Consider the following 14,917-nt stretch of genomic DNA (forward strand, 5'->3'; position numbering starts at 1 on the left):
CACAATAAGACAGCCACGAGTCTTTCTATAAGAACAGCTGTATTTCAGTCAGTGTTTCTGCATCATGGGAATAAATCTTCCATTAAAACTCCATTGGGGAGTCTGTGGTGCTGCAGCTTCTGAAGACCCTCTGCAAGTTTCTTGTTGCCTATTCAGCTGAAGTAGAGGCTCTGTTACTTGCAGTTGCTCCTGTGGTAGATTCCAAGCCTGGAAAGGTCTCAAGGAACCTTTGCAGATCTTAGAGTTAAGAATTTAATTTGAAAATAGAGTGAAAATGAAAGTGGGGTTTGTTTTTTAACTGCAAAATGAGATGTCAGCCCAAGAACATAATTCAGCATCTCATGTGACTTGTAATTTGTAAAATATAAGAAATTACCTCTCTTCAGGAAAATTCTTATTTTTTGAAAGCACATCCAGCATCTAGCAGTGATTGTATTCAGGATATGGTAAAACCTTGCTTAGCAGGGAGAAAAATATTTTGTTCTTTATTAAAAATGAAATTTTTTAACTGAAAAAAATAATCCATAAAGTAGTGGAAAACTAAAGGAATGGATCTTGCATTTCCCAAATGACATTCCTACAAATAGGAAAATTGTAAAACTTATATTCTATTGTGATTATTTTTAGGTGTCCCTTAAATCTGAAATGAAATGTCAAAAAAAACTTTAGATATTTCAGGTATTTTTAGGAAACTTAAAGAAAAAATATTTAAGGACTATACACAAAAAAAATCAGTGGTGTTCTCTCAAGTTTCAGCAACTTTGACCACAAACGACATGGTGCAAAATGTTCAGTTAAATATGCACATTCTGTTTGTGTGTATGCTTTGAACATCAAAGAAAGAACAGGAGAGAACCATTTTGAAAAGTTTTCACAATTATTTTATTGCAAATCCATTCTATTAAGAACTTCCATTTAATCTCTTAAGCAAAACAAGAATTAATATTTCAGTAATGTGAGTCAAATATTTAGTACTTTTAAATACTTAGAAGTATTTTTAAAGGCTGTTTTCAATACTCCACTTTTTTATTTACTTGAAAGTTCTTTTGCTGAAAGTTATTTTTTTAAAGCAGATTTCACACACAGAGCTAAATAATTTTGTCAGATAATCAAGAGAAGTTTTGCATCAAGGAACAGATTCTCAAAATTATGGTTTATGTAGGAGTTCCCTGACAATTACAAGAACCCTTAATCTTTACTGCCTATTTTGGTCAACTGATGTTTTATCATACCTGCCTAAGTTGAAAGAGGGTCAGCAAATCTGGTCTGCTTTTGTAGCAATACATTGAATATTTATATTTGCAAATTTCCTGTTATTCATCAATTTTATGACAGATCAAATAGGTCCTATTGAGCTGAATGGTGAAAGCAATAGAAATTATACTCTGTCTGGTGAAATATTATTCAAATGAAGGCATGCAGAATCCATTTCCTATATAACACAAACAAATAATGATTTTGAAGGTCATTGCTCATTTGAAAACAAAACCTAAAAGTGTCTGGAATCCTTTCATAAATTATAGAGGGAAAATTTTTCAGCCAGCTGATCACTGAAGATGATAGAATGAACTATAAAATACAGTATAGTGTCTTCTACACGAGGATGTTTGTCCTTAATGTTTTATTGTTTTGTTGTTATGGTATTTGTATGTCCAAACAGCACTTTTGTGATGACATATCATTATACAGCATTTAACTGATACAATAGAGAAGATATATAGAGAACTTTTTGACACATTCTATCTTCTAAATAAGTTTCTCACCAACTGGATTGATAAATACAGTCTGATTTGAATTTTGAAGTTGTTGTAATATAGGAATGCCTTTTCCATGTGATAGAATAGTTTTTGAAGTTTTCTGGGTTTTTCCCAACACTGTCGTGTTGGAATTAATGTAAAAATATTCTGATTCTTCCAACTGAGTGAAAATATGGACAGAAATTATATTCTGGTTATCAAACTTGATACATTTGTTATCTCCAGAAAAACATCTCGTAACTACAACTTTGTATTGTGTTGAATTCATCTTAAGCATCTTCTGAAGTTTGTATGCTTTAGATCTTCATTTTAAAAGATTTGATACATTATTCCTTGTTTACAAAATTTGCAGCTTTTCTAGAGTCTTTTTTAAAATGTCTGTACAAATTTCAGAAGTTATTTGTACCAGCTTTCAGTACCGGGGAAATCTCTGGTTACAGTCACATTCAGAACACTTCTTTCCATTCTAAACCTGCTAGACTAATATTTCTTAATTCATCCTTTGCACAAATTAGTGCTAAGTAGGATTTTCAGATGATCTTAAGCTAGTAGGACTGCTGGACTCCATTGGTTTTAGCTGGACTTCATCTTGAAGCCAGCATCAAGCTGGGAGTCACTTCAGCCTCCTGTTGCTTTGAAAAGTGGAAGGGTTCCTTACAGTGCACAGAGTACCACAGCCTAACCACATTTAGTGCTTAAGTAGACCTGTGTTTTGATTTTTTTTTCAAATTAAATTCTTTACCTTTATAAAGAAAATCAAAGCATTGAATTTTTGCTCTTGAGCAGAAAAAGACCTGGATGATATGGATCAGAAGTTCACCTGCAAAGTACATTAAACATTAATGCATTTATTCCTTTAAAGGTTATTACACTTGTGTAGAAGTAATCTTCACTTTAAGAAGACAAGTTGGATTTTACATGATGGGTGTTTATGCTCCTACACTGCTAATTGTTGTTCTATCCTGGCTGTCATTTTGGATCAATCCTGATGCAAGTGCTGCAAGAGTCCCACTGGGTAACCTGCGTTTTCACATACTGTCACACTCCACTGTATCTCCATTGAGCCATTCTCAGTTGCTTTGGCTACATGACACTGGACCCTGAAAGCAACTTCACTTCCATTATCTGCTTATCATTTTCACTGAAATCTGCTCATTCCAAGTCCTGTGAACTCCACTTCAGCATTAAGACTTCATTTGATAGTAGTTCTAGCATTTGGGTGACAAACACACTGTCTCCGCTCCTCTCAGCCTGGACAAGTCTGATCCATCTATGCACAGGTGATGCTGCAAACACTGGCAATATGCAGTTTACAGGAATTTCAACATTTGAATAATCATTAAGAAAGCAGGGTGATAAGGAAGACTAAATAGCTACCTATTGGAGAAGTCTTTCTGAAGATTAATAGAAACTATATATGGAAAAGAGCTAGCATTCCTGTTACCTGACTGGCTTTATTTCATTGGACTCACTTCATGAGAGTACTTGAAGCTCGTGCAGTCATGCTGCTCAGCACTACACAGTAGGCAGACCCTTCATTTGTTATGAAATAGCAGGACACAGACTTAGTAGTAACAATATTATCCTGACTAATTGGGTTGTACACAGGACCACAGCTCTGGTATGGCCAAACCCGCTGACCTCAAGAGCTCAGTGACATGCAGAGTCAGGCTCCTGTATCCTGACACTTCTCCTATTTGGATTCCATTTCCCATTTCTAGCCCCACAAGGCTCCTATTTTCCCTAGCACTCTCCCCTCTCCAAGTCCATGCTTTCCTAATCTTTGCCATGTCCCAGGAAGTTTAGTGCACCTGTTTCTAATACCCCAGTGGTGCAGTTGCAGAATCCCTCCAGCTGCCTACCTGGCTCAGAAACCTCTTACCCACACTGGAATTGCCACACCCCCACAGGATATGACTCCTGTGAAGCTTTTTTTTTTTTATTTTATTTTTTTTTTATTTTTTTTTTAACCTTTAAAAATAATTAATTGGGAAAAAGTCTCAATTTGTATTAGCTTCATGGCACGTAAAAGATATAATATTTTACCTTGAAAAATTGCAAGGTTGCATTACATAATGCAAAACTTCAAGAGAACATTTGAAGACAAAAAGGGTGGGGAAAATGTATCATGCATTAAATTAAAGAGAATGAAAGGTGAACTGGAAAACTAGAATCAAAACCAAGCTGTACTGCCAGTTTTATAAGCCCATGATTCAAATAGTGAACCAGCTGAGCTTATTAAAGTTATATTACATTTTTAAGAATCTTAGCTTAATCTTAGATTTAAGTAACATGGATGTCTTTGTAACTAAATATGCATGCTTATTTATTGTTTATTTGTTTCGTTCATTGTAGCTGTTTATTGGCTTCTTTCATGTATTGCCATTTCTGAAATAATGAATTTTCAAAGATGCTAACCATTGGCCTGGCTATGTGACTTTTCCTTAATTCCCAGAAAAGCAAAAAACCTCTAAATCTGACACCCACTTAGCTGAGTCAGTATTTAGTATGATAGTTATTAATGCTGTCACTGGGGTAAGATTTATCTTTCTTCAGTGTCAGGAGAGCAACAAACTAACTCTTCTAGTGACATCCTTGAAATCCTTGACCTTGAAATACAACAAGATTAACATTTATGTGTCAAGTAAATGACATCTAGCTCCAACAAAGTGCACCAGTGGCTAGTTACAGATCTTATTAGATGAGAAGCTACTTCAGATCTTTCAGTTTATTTATTCGTGCTCCTAGCTCACATTTGAGCCTTAAGCTTTGGATTGTGATAAGCAGGCGCCTAGTGCAGCTGCTGCCAGAAGTGCAGCTTACACCTCTGGAACTAGGGTCTCTGAGGCCATTCCAACATTCATCAGGCAGCAAATGGTTGCTGAATATAATATTTCTGTGCTTCTGTCTCACTTTATTGTTACCTTGAAAACCTAGAAGTTTCTTAGACTCTGAGTGAACCTTTCATTGTAGGAATCCATACAAAAGGAAATTAGCTGCTGGTCACCAGTTGCTCTACTGAACATGTTAATAAAACCTCCACAAAAATCCTTTCAGCTAGAATTTATAAGTTAGTTCTGTAGAATTCAGTCCAAGATTGAAAGGTATAGTATTTTAAGGTTTAAAAAGTGGGTTTACAAATGTTTTTGGCAGTAACAGTAGCTGAAGAATGTGTTGTTTGTGATCAAGTAGAAATGAATATTTTCATACACCAATACAGATAGTTTCATTTCAATTTACATTTTCACATCCTCAGTTACTTAAAATGAGGGAAATGATCTCTCTATGAATGAAAAAAATTTCCATGCAATATAACAAACATTTTTGAGACTAACTGAATATCTCCTTTTGGCCAACATTCTTTATGGATATCAATTCTATTTCATTAAGCCTCCCACTCATAAATAAAGATTTTTATCATTAGCATTCACAACACCTAAATGTGACATTCTGAACTTGGAGATTGTACCAAGTTTTTCCTATATGACAGCCATTTCTAAATTTAGCTTTCTGCAAATGTAGCTGTTCATGCTACTATTTTCACAGGAGCGTGTGAGAAATCTTTCTTTGGGGTCAAGCTTGTATTTTGTCCCTTGTGATACAAATCCTGTGCTGATGGTGATATTTGGAAGCCTTATTAGGGGAAATGCATGGTGAAATCCGTGATGAGAGTGACCTTTTAACAGCCTTTGCACATGTGGGCTGTTTTCATTATAAGGGCTTCATGGAATGCCCTTTATCTAGAAAGCTTCCTCTAGAGCCTGCAAGTTCAAACAGGGAATGATTGTAGATCCTCAGTCACCTCCACGTTTTCATCTTCTCAGTGAATTGGGAACAAAGGCTTTTTGATTTTCTCATACAGCTTTGCTCTTCAGCAAATCTTCCCTTTCACCTAAGGTCTGAATTTCACACTTGTGAACAGGTCATTCAGAGAATTGCTCCTGCTACAGCAACGTTTCAATTTCTGGTACAATGCTAGTCTAATTTAAAGGACTTGGAGTTTAATAAACTTTGGTTTAATATTATATTTAATATATATTTATCTTCTACCTTCCCAGAATTAGATGCACATTGTAAGATAAGTCTTTGGAAAGCCCATTTCTCAATTGTGTGACGTGTGATGGCACAGGGAAACCATAACAACCACTTTAGCCTCACTTATTCATGTCTCTATTTATAAAATGAAGGTAATCACTATTAATAATTCATCATTAACTGCATTATTCTACCTAAGTGTTTAACTTGTTCATTAGCTGGAGGCATATGCACTTTGTACACCTGCTGCACCGACCACATTGTGAAGTCCCATTCACTGTTGCAAAACATCATTCACTGTTGTCTGTTTCAGAGGAAGAACACAGCCAGTGTCATTAAAGGGAAGTTTTCTTACTAGATATATTGTTTTCTCTTTTTGTAGGTATTTTCTCAGTGCTCAGCTTGGCATCTGAATGTACCACTCTTGCTGCTGAACTTCCCAAAGTGTCTTACGTGAAGGCCTTAGATGTCTGGCTGATTGTTTGCCTTCTCTTTGGGTTTGCATCCCTGGTGGAATATGCTGTGGTTCAGGTAATGCTAAATAATCCAAAGAGAATTGAAGCTGAAAAAGCAAAGATTGCCAAGGCAGAGCAAGCGGAAGGAAAGGGTGGAAATGCTGCCAAGAAGAACCCTGTGAATGGCACAGGGACTCCTGTTCACATCAGCACTTTACAGGTAGGAGCTGCAAAGCTTTGTATGCAAAATCAGCATTCTTCTCTATTAACCCAATTCCAGGAATATACTGTTTGTAATAATTTTGAATAGTGCTTAATCTTGGAAGGGGCCAGGACATAAAGAACATGGTGATAACTAATGGCTAGCAATCTGACCAATTGGTCCCTAGTGTTTTGGGGTCAGAAGTTCTAAGTGAAAAATTTGTCTTTTAGTGTCATAGCACCGTGGTTGCTTCTTAGCTTTAGGTAAATAAAGTAGCAAGCAGCTTTACAGTTGCTGTTTTTCTCATAATAAATAGCAGCTGTCAAACTGTAACTATTCAGAGGATAGCACTCTCAGGCAGTATTTGCTGAGAGCATACTCAAATAACACCCAGCTCATTGCTTTCCTCGGGATGGCCACAGCTGCACTGCATTGCATGCCTAGGAAGCCAGGAATCCAGAAGTCGTGGTATTTGTAGACAAAAGTCCAGTCTGTTTGTGTCAAACAGTTCCTGCATTTCTTGTGTTGCCTGATGGAGTTTATATGTAAATCAGTCAGATTTCACTATATGGTTAAAGATGACATGTACATATTCACTCAGGACGAAGTTTTCCATCATGTTGCTGATATTTTAGAAGTCCCTGTTTGTGCTCCAAGAGTTATGAGACATCCCAGTCCAACTGCCTTCAGTCCTAAGTGATATTTACTTGACATTTATTCTGCAGAAGAAAATACTTTATTCTACAACATGTCTAATATGAATTTGGCTTTTCCTTTTCAATGACTCAGCAATTCTGTTGTATAAAATACAGCTATTAGGCTAGATCCAAGTGGTAATATTGGTACACTGTGACTCCAATGTTTCTTTAAGGAATGAGTAGTTCATGCAAGAATGGCTGAAATTTTGTTTTAGTATCAAGTTGGGATTGCCTGGGATTGCCCCATAACCAATTGCCCCCAGTCCAGAAGAGCCAAGGTATTGCAGAACAGTGCACTTAACCACCATAATTCTCATCTGGTAGAAGAATCTTTGGGAAATGTTGACAACTACTTTTGGTAGACAAGTAGTCTCAGCTTAGAGTAACCCCATGACTGCTTTGACTTGTGTCATGACTAATTCCCCAAGCCCAGGCAACGTGAGAACTGAGTAGAAAGAAAATGGCTCTGCTGCGGTTTTGCTTCCCCTGAGCTGAATGTGATAATTTTGTGTTCAGCAACCTGCAGGTCCCAAATTCAGCTGTTTCTTCTGACAAAATAGTTGCAAAAAATCCAGCAGAGCAGCATATAATATATTTTTTCTATTTCCAGTACTTTAAAAGTGTTAAGTGTTTAGCTTAATCAATTACAAGTTTAACAAAAATTACAGTTTTTCAGTAGTGTGAACAAAACCAATTGCTAAATTACTGATTCTTCTTGGTATGCACACCCTCTAAGGTACATGCCATTGTCATTGTCACATATTCATGTGGAAAACAAAATTGTGTATGTACAATCATCTATGTTGTGCTTTCATCTTTTAATTTTTTTTTCAAGAGGGCACTGTTATACAGCGTGTTTTAAGACTTAGAAGGGGAATCATTATTCACAGAAGTTCAGTAATGTTCCCCAGGAATGGTGTCTAGCAGTAGGCTGAAGGTTTTTAGAATTCAAAATTCAGTTTGCCCTCCTCTCATAGCACCTCCCCTCCATGAACTTGAAATGTCAGCCTCAGTTTCTCATGTTTGACTTGCACTTTTCAGGGTCTTTCCAGTTTGTTATGAGAAGTCTTTAATATTCTACTAGCTTCTGATGACTTCTATACAGACATTTACAAAAAATTTATTTGCCAAGACATAGTGGAAATAAGTATTCCATGCTGTAAAAGTTTATAATGTGGCTGAGTGGCTCATGGCTAATGATCCAGCTTGAATTAATCCACCTGCTTTGAAACACAGCCTACCAGAGGAAATGTATCCTGGGCTGGTAATTTCTGGGAAGATGACCAGGCTGAGGTAGAGAAAGGTCCCAGACCAATGAATCATTTGACATCAGATGTGGTAGGACAGAGATACTAGATTTTATATATTTGAAAGTTATAAATCTGCCTCTCTGAAGTACTCCTTCAAAGTACTCCTGCTGCTGCATAGGAGTACTTTGAAAATTCTCAGCCCTGGAAAAGCCTGTACTGAAGTCCTAAATCGGAACAGCTGTAAATCTTTTGGTAGCTCTGACTTCTAATCCAAAACTAGGCCTGCCCCACAAAATTTGGATTGCTCCCATGCAGTAATGGTAAATAGTAATAAATGCATACCAGTAATGATCAAGTAGAGAATGCATTTGTCATATGGAAAATATGTGAGGGAGAGAAACATTAAAGAAGCAGGTAATGGAAAAAAACTGGATGTTGAAAGGCATAAAGAATACAAAACAAAAAGAGGCCAGAGTGCTGTCCCAGAACTTCAGGAGGTGTTTCTCATTGGGGTCATGGAGGATTGTGTGGGAGGCAAGAGAAAATACTGTGCTAAATGTCTGGAAAGACTTAGGTGGCCCAGTGTATAACTTTAGGAGAAAAGGATGACTTATAATTGCAGCCCTGAAATAAGTATATGTCCTATAGAAATGTTTAAGGACGTTCTTTTTCCACATAGGAGGTGATATTCAGGCAAAAATGACTGAGGGTGTAGCTGGAAATGTCAGCATAGCTAGGCTTGAAACAGTGGATAGAGCAGATGGGACTTGAAGGTAAAGCCAAGGGAAAACACAGGGAAGCAGAAAACTCCAAGTGGGGAAAAACAGAGGGCATGAATAATTCAATTTATAAGTGTTTCTCCTGTTTAAATTAAGCTCTTACATATTATGAAACGTTAACTGAATGGTGCTGATACATATCTGTAAGTTATTAGAAGGGAATAAAATTTTAAAACAGAAGTTACTTTCTGTCACTTTAAAATGCCCCTGATCCTGATGCTGTGGCAGTTTGTGTTCCCTGAGCAGCAAGCTGTGCACCTGCTGCTTTTGCAGTGTTGCAGCAGTGATGTCTCTGCAGGAGATTTGGGGAAAGGGTCTGCATGTAAGGTACAGGGGAGTTGCTGGGTTGAGAAGATCCTTGGTGAGAGGAGGATCAGAGGGAAGCAAGCGCGGCAATCGGGCATCTCTGGTTCCAGTCTTCATGGAACAACTTGCTTGTTGTGTGCTTGCTCCATCTGTGAAACTTAAAATGGCATCTGGAGATTTGGCATATTTGATTTTAGTAAAAAACAACTGTAAAAAAACCTCATGATAATCCCTAAAAATGTAAGCAGCTATTGTTCCATTTTTAGGAATAAAGGCATAAGATTTTCAGTGTATCCTAAATATTAAAAGCTTAATGTAATTCATAATTGCAGGCTAGGAGAAGAGATCCTCTGTAACAGAACCTGCAGGGGTGAACTGAAGGTTTTCAGCAAAAAGCACTTTTGTCACTGTGTCAAACAGTTGGTGATCATGACCAATAATCACCAATGGTGACAGTGAAAATGGCAGGGTGAAAAGAGTGCTCACAATTTTCCAATCACCCAAAGGTGGAGAAAGGCTTCCCCAGATGTATAGCTACTTTACCAGATCCTGGGAACTGGCTGATGTAAAAGCTGCATGTTGCTAGCATGTGCCAGCCCCTCAAGTCCAAGCTTTATGAGTCATGCTCCCTCCAACAAAAACCCTTGAAATGTCAGTGCCATTTTAAACCCAGAGGTTTATCAATATGACTGTCTGATTTAAGTCAAGTGGTCTGTCTGTCAAGATCACCCTGAATCTGTAGGGAAAAGAAGAGAAAATAAGCACTTCTGATGTGTATTTCTAGGAGAAGCAGTGGCTATGCACTTAGAGGCAAAAAGCCATGAGAAAATGCAGCTTGGCTCCCTTAGCTCATAGTGGCTGGGACTAGATGCTGTTCTAAGCAGAGGAGAAAATTATGCAGTCTGGTGATAACTGCTTGTACTGGCTTTTTATTGGGAATCCTCAGCAGGAGTTTGCATGTGTTTCCTAGCAATGAAACATCATACAGTGAGAAAAACAAGAAAAAAGGGAAATGTTTTGAAGATGAATAATTTCTTTTTTTCTTGCTTTCATTGCTGACGTGATTACAGTGAGAGATTGCACTGTTAACTATAACAACACCCCTCCATTTGAAAAGCCACATTTTCATCACGTCCATTTATAGAAACTGTCCCCCACAGATAATGTGCTAATGACTGGAGAGAACATTTGCTAAAAGAATGGTTCTGGCAGATGATGAATAGCACTAGGCAAGTTGTGGTAATAGCTCTAATACCAGTTATTTTTAAAAAGAAGTGGTGCTACTGCTTGCTTTATCTTGTCAGAGCCAAATCTAGGCTCTGAAACATGAGATGGGTTATGTTCATCTCTACTGAGTATGTACTTGGCCACTGGTGGTGACCTGTGGTGACCTAATCTTCCCAGGGTTTTTCCCCCTCAAGTGGCTCTCCAGACTCAACTTTTTTACTGTAGAACCACCAAAAACCCAGCATACATTTTGCCTTGTATGCAAAACCACAGGCTGCAGCCTATTTTAATAGTTCCTGACAGCATTTCAGGTACAGAGTAGGTACTTTCTGCTCCAGTGACTCTCACATTCATCCTTGGAGATAATTCAAAACACGACTGTAAAAAGGCCCCGAGCAGTCTGCTTTGAGCAGGGGGTTGGACTAGATGATCTTCAGAGGTCCCTGCCAACCTTAGCCGTAATACTGTGACATTTTATGTATTAATATTTTTTGTCCTGTACTTGGCATGGAATATTTGGAATGCGGTAGCATATTCCTGCTGAGCTGCACCGGAAAATATACTCAGTGTGAATGCAGACTAATGCTAAACAATAATTACTTTATTGATGATCTACTACCTATCATTATGGAAAGAGCAAGAGAAGAGCACAAAACAAGTGCAAGAGAGATGAATAACAGAGCTTGTTAAAAAACCCCTCCTTTGTTTTGTATGGAAGCCCCTTGCAGAAGTGGCAGCACTGGGGACAGATCTGCATGCCAACAGGAGGCTGGGGGCACAGCAGCAGAGGCAAGGAGGATGTGCTGTGCAGGGCAGGGAAGGCAGCACTACACTGGGGAAGCTCTTCAGCCTGAGCTTGAGAAGCTGCCAGCACTGTAGCACGTTTGAAGCCTTGCTAGGTGTTATGGACAATACATGTCTGCTCTCAAAAATGGTGGCTTTTGTATTAGACTTCATCCTGATGGATAAAGAGGACTTGATCACAGGATGAACAGTCAGTTGAAAAGGATATTTATTCTATTTTCACAAAATAAATTGAATCAAATCCACGGAATTTTTGGTGCTGTGAAAGGTCAGATTTCACAAATTTGAGAACTGTCTAATCTGGATGGAAGAATTTAAACAAAATGTATGAATGCTGCTGGTGAGCTAATAGTGTTCAAACCAGATGTAAAGGTATACTAATTTAAGAAAACCCCCGAAACTTAACAAACAGCACAATTGAAGGCAAACTCCTCAAAGATTTAAAACTAACTCAGCTTCAAGCATTTCTCTTTTCTTCTCACTGGCAAGTGGGAGGTGAGACTAATAAATATAAGCTGAATTCAATAAAATAATTGTCTAAGTAAGAAAAGAGATATATGCATAGCATAACTGAGGGAAATAGGAAGTTACTTTTCAAATACAGCAAGAATATAAAACCTTGTGAGAAGAGTAATGGTACTATACTAGGTAGAGGTGCTGTAAGTATCAAGAATTAGCAGAGAAAAGCATTGAACAAATATTCAGCTCTATGTCTGGGGAAAAGCCACATATATTCAATCTGTGGATAAAGTAGTTCTCATTCACAGTAGCTGATGAGAATGTTAAACAGTAACTGTTAGACATTTTACAATCAAGATTTCAGCTTAAGTTGCATCTAGAATTTTTTACAGAGCTGGTCTGTGAGTGCTGTGGAACATTAATATTGATTTTTTAATAAATCCTTTAAATCTGGGAGATTTCCAAAATACAGCAAGAAGCTAAGTTTATGCCAGTACTTTTAAAAGCTAAGTGGCATAACATGAATAATTATAAGCCTGACATCAATCAGCGGAGAATCTTGCATGGCTTACAGGGGCTGACTAATAATTATTGTTTGTAAGTATTAATTATCTTTATTATTACTCATCATTCACCCCCATGTTAGCTAATAAATGGGTCAGTGAAATTAAAGTTGATCTGTGTGTTTATTGTTTCAATCAAACAGAATATAACTTTTTAAAGTACTATTAATTAGGTTGGCAGATGTAATGATCAGAAAGTAAGAAACTCTTTAAGAACATTTTTCTTGGCTTCGTATTTCAGCCCGGTTACATCATCTGAGTTATGCAAAATCAAGGTTAGATTTGTTACCATCTCTATGTACCAGCAGTTAATCAGACTAACTATAGTCATGCCTCATGTGTGAATATTGAAGCCAAATAAATTCAGATTAGAAATAAGGTACATATGTTTCTGAGGAACAAGGTCATGGAAAAAATTCTCCATCCTGGATGTTTTTAAAGGAAAATCTAGTGTAACTAGTTTGGGCAGTAAATGTGGAAAGTGAGGAGGAGCAGCAGAAGCAGCAGAGGCAGAGTTGAGGAGTTAGTTGCTCCTCCCTGCCAGTCTGCATGCATGAGCAGCACTTGTTCTTTCATCTCTTTCCCCATTTTCTTCTCACATTATTCCCCTGATTCTGCAACTAAAGGCATTCTGAAGAGGCACACATGCTGCAGCTCTGGAGCAGCAGCAGGTGCTGAGCTTGGCAGCGAGCACCAGTCTGCCCGAATTTTTTTAAAGGTGAGAAACCATCATCACAAGGGGTCTTATAGATTCTCAGAGGTGTTTTTAGGTACTTTTGAGCTGTTCTTCAAAAGACAGGTGTTCTGTCCATCCTACCAAACCTAGACAAGGTGGTCCAGTTCTGGAACAAACAGGGAACTAGGTCTGTGTTTTGGGGCCAAGCCCCAAGAGCCATCACCTTCCTGTGCTCTCCTGCCCCCTCCCCTCCCACCAAATCCATGCCAGAGGGACAAGGTGTGGCTGCCCAGCTCTCCCTTGGGAATGCAGGGTGTCCCCACACTATCCCAGAAGTCTTCCCTTCCCAAACAGCAGCTCCCCATCCCCTGCTGGGGAAAAGCCATAAATCTGGTGGAAGCATCCTGTAGGTTGGGTCTGGCCCACAGGTCATGATGCTGGGACAGGATAAGGCAAGTGATATCAAATATTTTCTGTGTCAGGATGAGGTCAAAAGGATATAACATTTAACATTTTACTATTCTTTACACATCTTCAGTGTAGTACAATAAAATCAAGTCCTATGGTATTTTTTTTTGTACAGAAAAGATTCCTGTAGCCTTTGGTAATTTTTTTGTGCAGTAAATGTGGAAACTGAGGAGGAACAGAGGCATTGTTAGGATTATTGTTAGGCTTCTAGCACAAACCAAGACAAAATTACTTAAAAGCAGATAATAATATATTTTATATTGGCACATTGATACACTTTATATTAGCTCACATTGTTTAGGGAAAGCTGTAGGTCAACTGGAGTGAATTTAGATTAAAACAACAGAAGCATCGGAGAGTTGAAGAGAAATATGAGAAAAAATTTAAAAATATGTTTAGGCAGCACCTGAGTGTAGTAAATAGAAGAATGTCAGATTTGTAAAGCTGAGGAAATAGATGAAATTATTTTCAAAAGTAGCATATACTTATTAAAGAAAAATTTGGGCCAGGTTGCTTATACAAGGAAAACTGTGTCACCCTGATAAATCAGTACTTCAGCTGACACTGAACTAAGCAGAGCTCTGTGTGAACATGCTGTGAACAGTTCTCTGCTTATAAGGCAGAGGTGACCTAGAATCCACTCTCAGTCCTGAATGGGAATGAGAACCGACTTGTAACAGCCTTTAGGGGAGCACTCTAGATATTGCAGTTGGAACAGGAATATTCTGTGCTATAAATGAGAGAACTTAGGCTACAATTAGTGTCACTGAATTTTACAACATATTGCTGGTAGTATGAGGAATGGACTACAAGTTTTCAAATCCAAAAGGAGGCCTATGATTTCATACAAGATTCTTTTTCTTGTAGTGACCTTACTAAATCTTGCTAGGTTTGACCATGGAAAAAAATCTAATATTCCTGTGACTCTTCAGTTAACATGCACCCCAGTCCTGCAAGTTCACTTTTCATTGCACAAGGGTCTGCTTTATGTCTTTATTACCTGTGTCACTGGGTATGATCTGATTGGAAGGAATGTCTCAGATTGGTGAATAATAGTATCCTGTCACCCAGGGTCACACAATCCTGTTTATCTGTGTCTTAGTCACCACCATACTAGACAGCTTGCCCCTGCTACTCCAGTAATGAACACTGTCCTATGCTGTCAGGTCTTTGAGACTTGGAGACAGTTGCAAGAAATTTGTACGTATAGTTTTGTCCTAAAAATGTTTTGTTCCTAC

At 38.0% G+C, this 14,917-nt stretch overlaps 1 protein-coding gene across 2 annotated transcripts in view; it reads left to right on the plus strand.

The window, feature by feature from the left end:
- Positions 1 to 14,917, plus strand: part of GLRB (glycine receptor beta) — a 48,785-nt gene that overhangs the window by 29,137 nt on the left and 4,731 nt on the right. For both annotated transcript variants that reach the window (XM_015624338.3, XM_033513973.1), the window contains 2 exons: positions 2,620 to 2,772; positions 6,175 to 6,467. In XM_015624338.3, the coding sequence (XP_015479824.1) occupies positions 2,620 to 2,772; positions 6,175 to 6,467 (446 nt within the window). The remainder of the gene's footprint in view (positions 1 to 2,619; positions 2,773 to 6,174; positions 6,468 to 14,917) is intronic.

This window comes from Parus major, chromosome 4 (genome assembly GCF_001522545.3).
Source record: "Parus major isolate Abel chromosome 4, Parus_major1.1, whole genome shotgun sequence".
NCBI classification, from domain to species: domain Eukaryota; kingdom Metazoa; phylum Chordata; class Aves; order Passeriformes; family Paridae; genus Parus; species Parus major.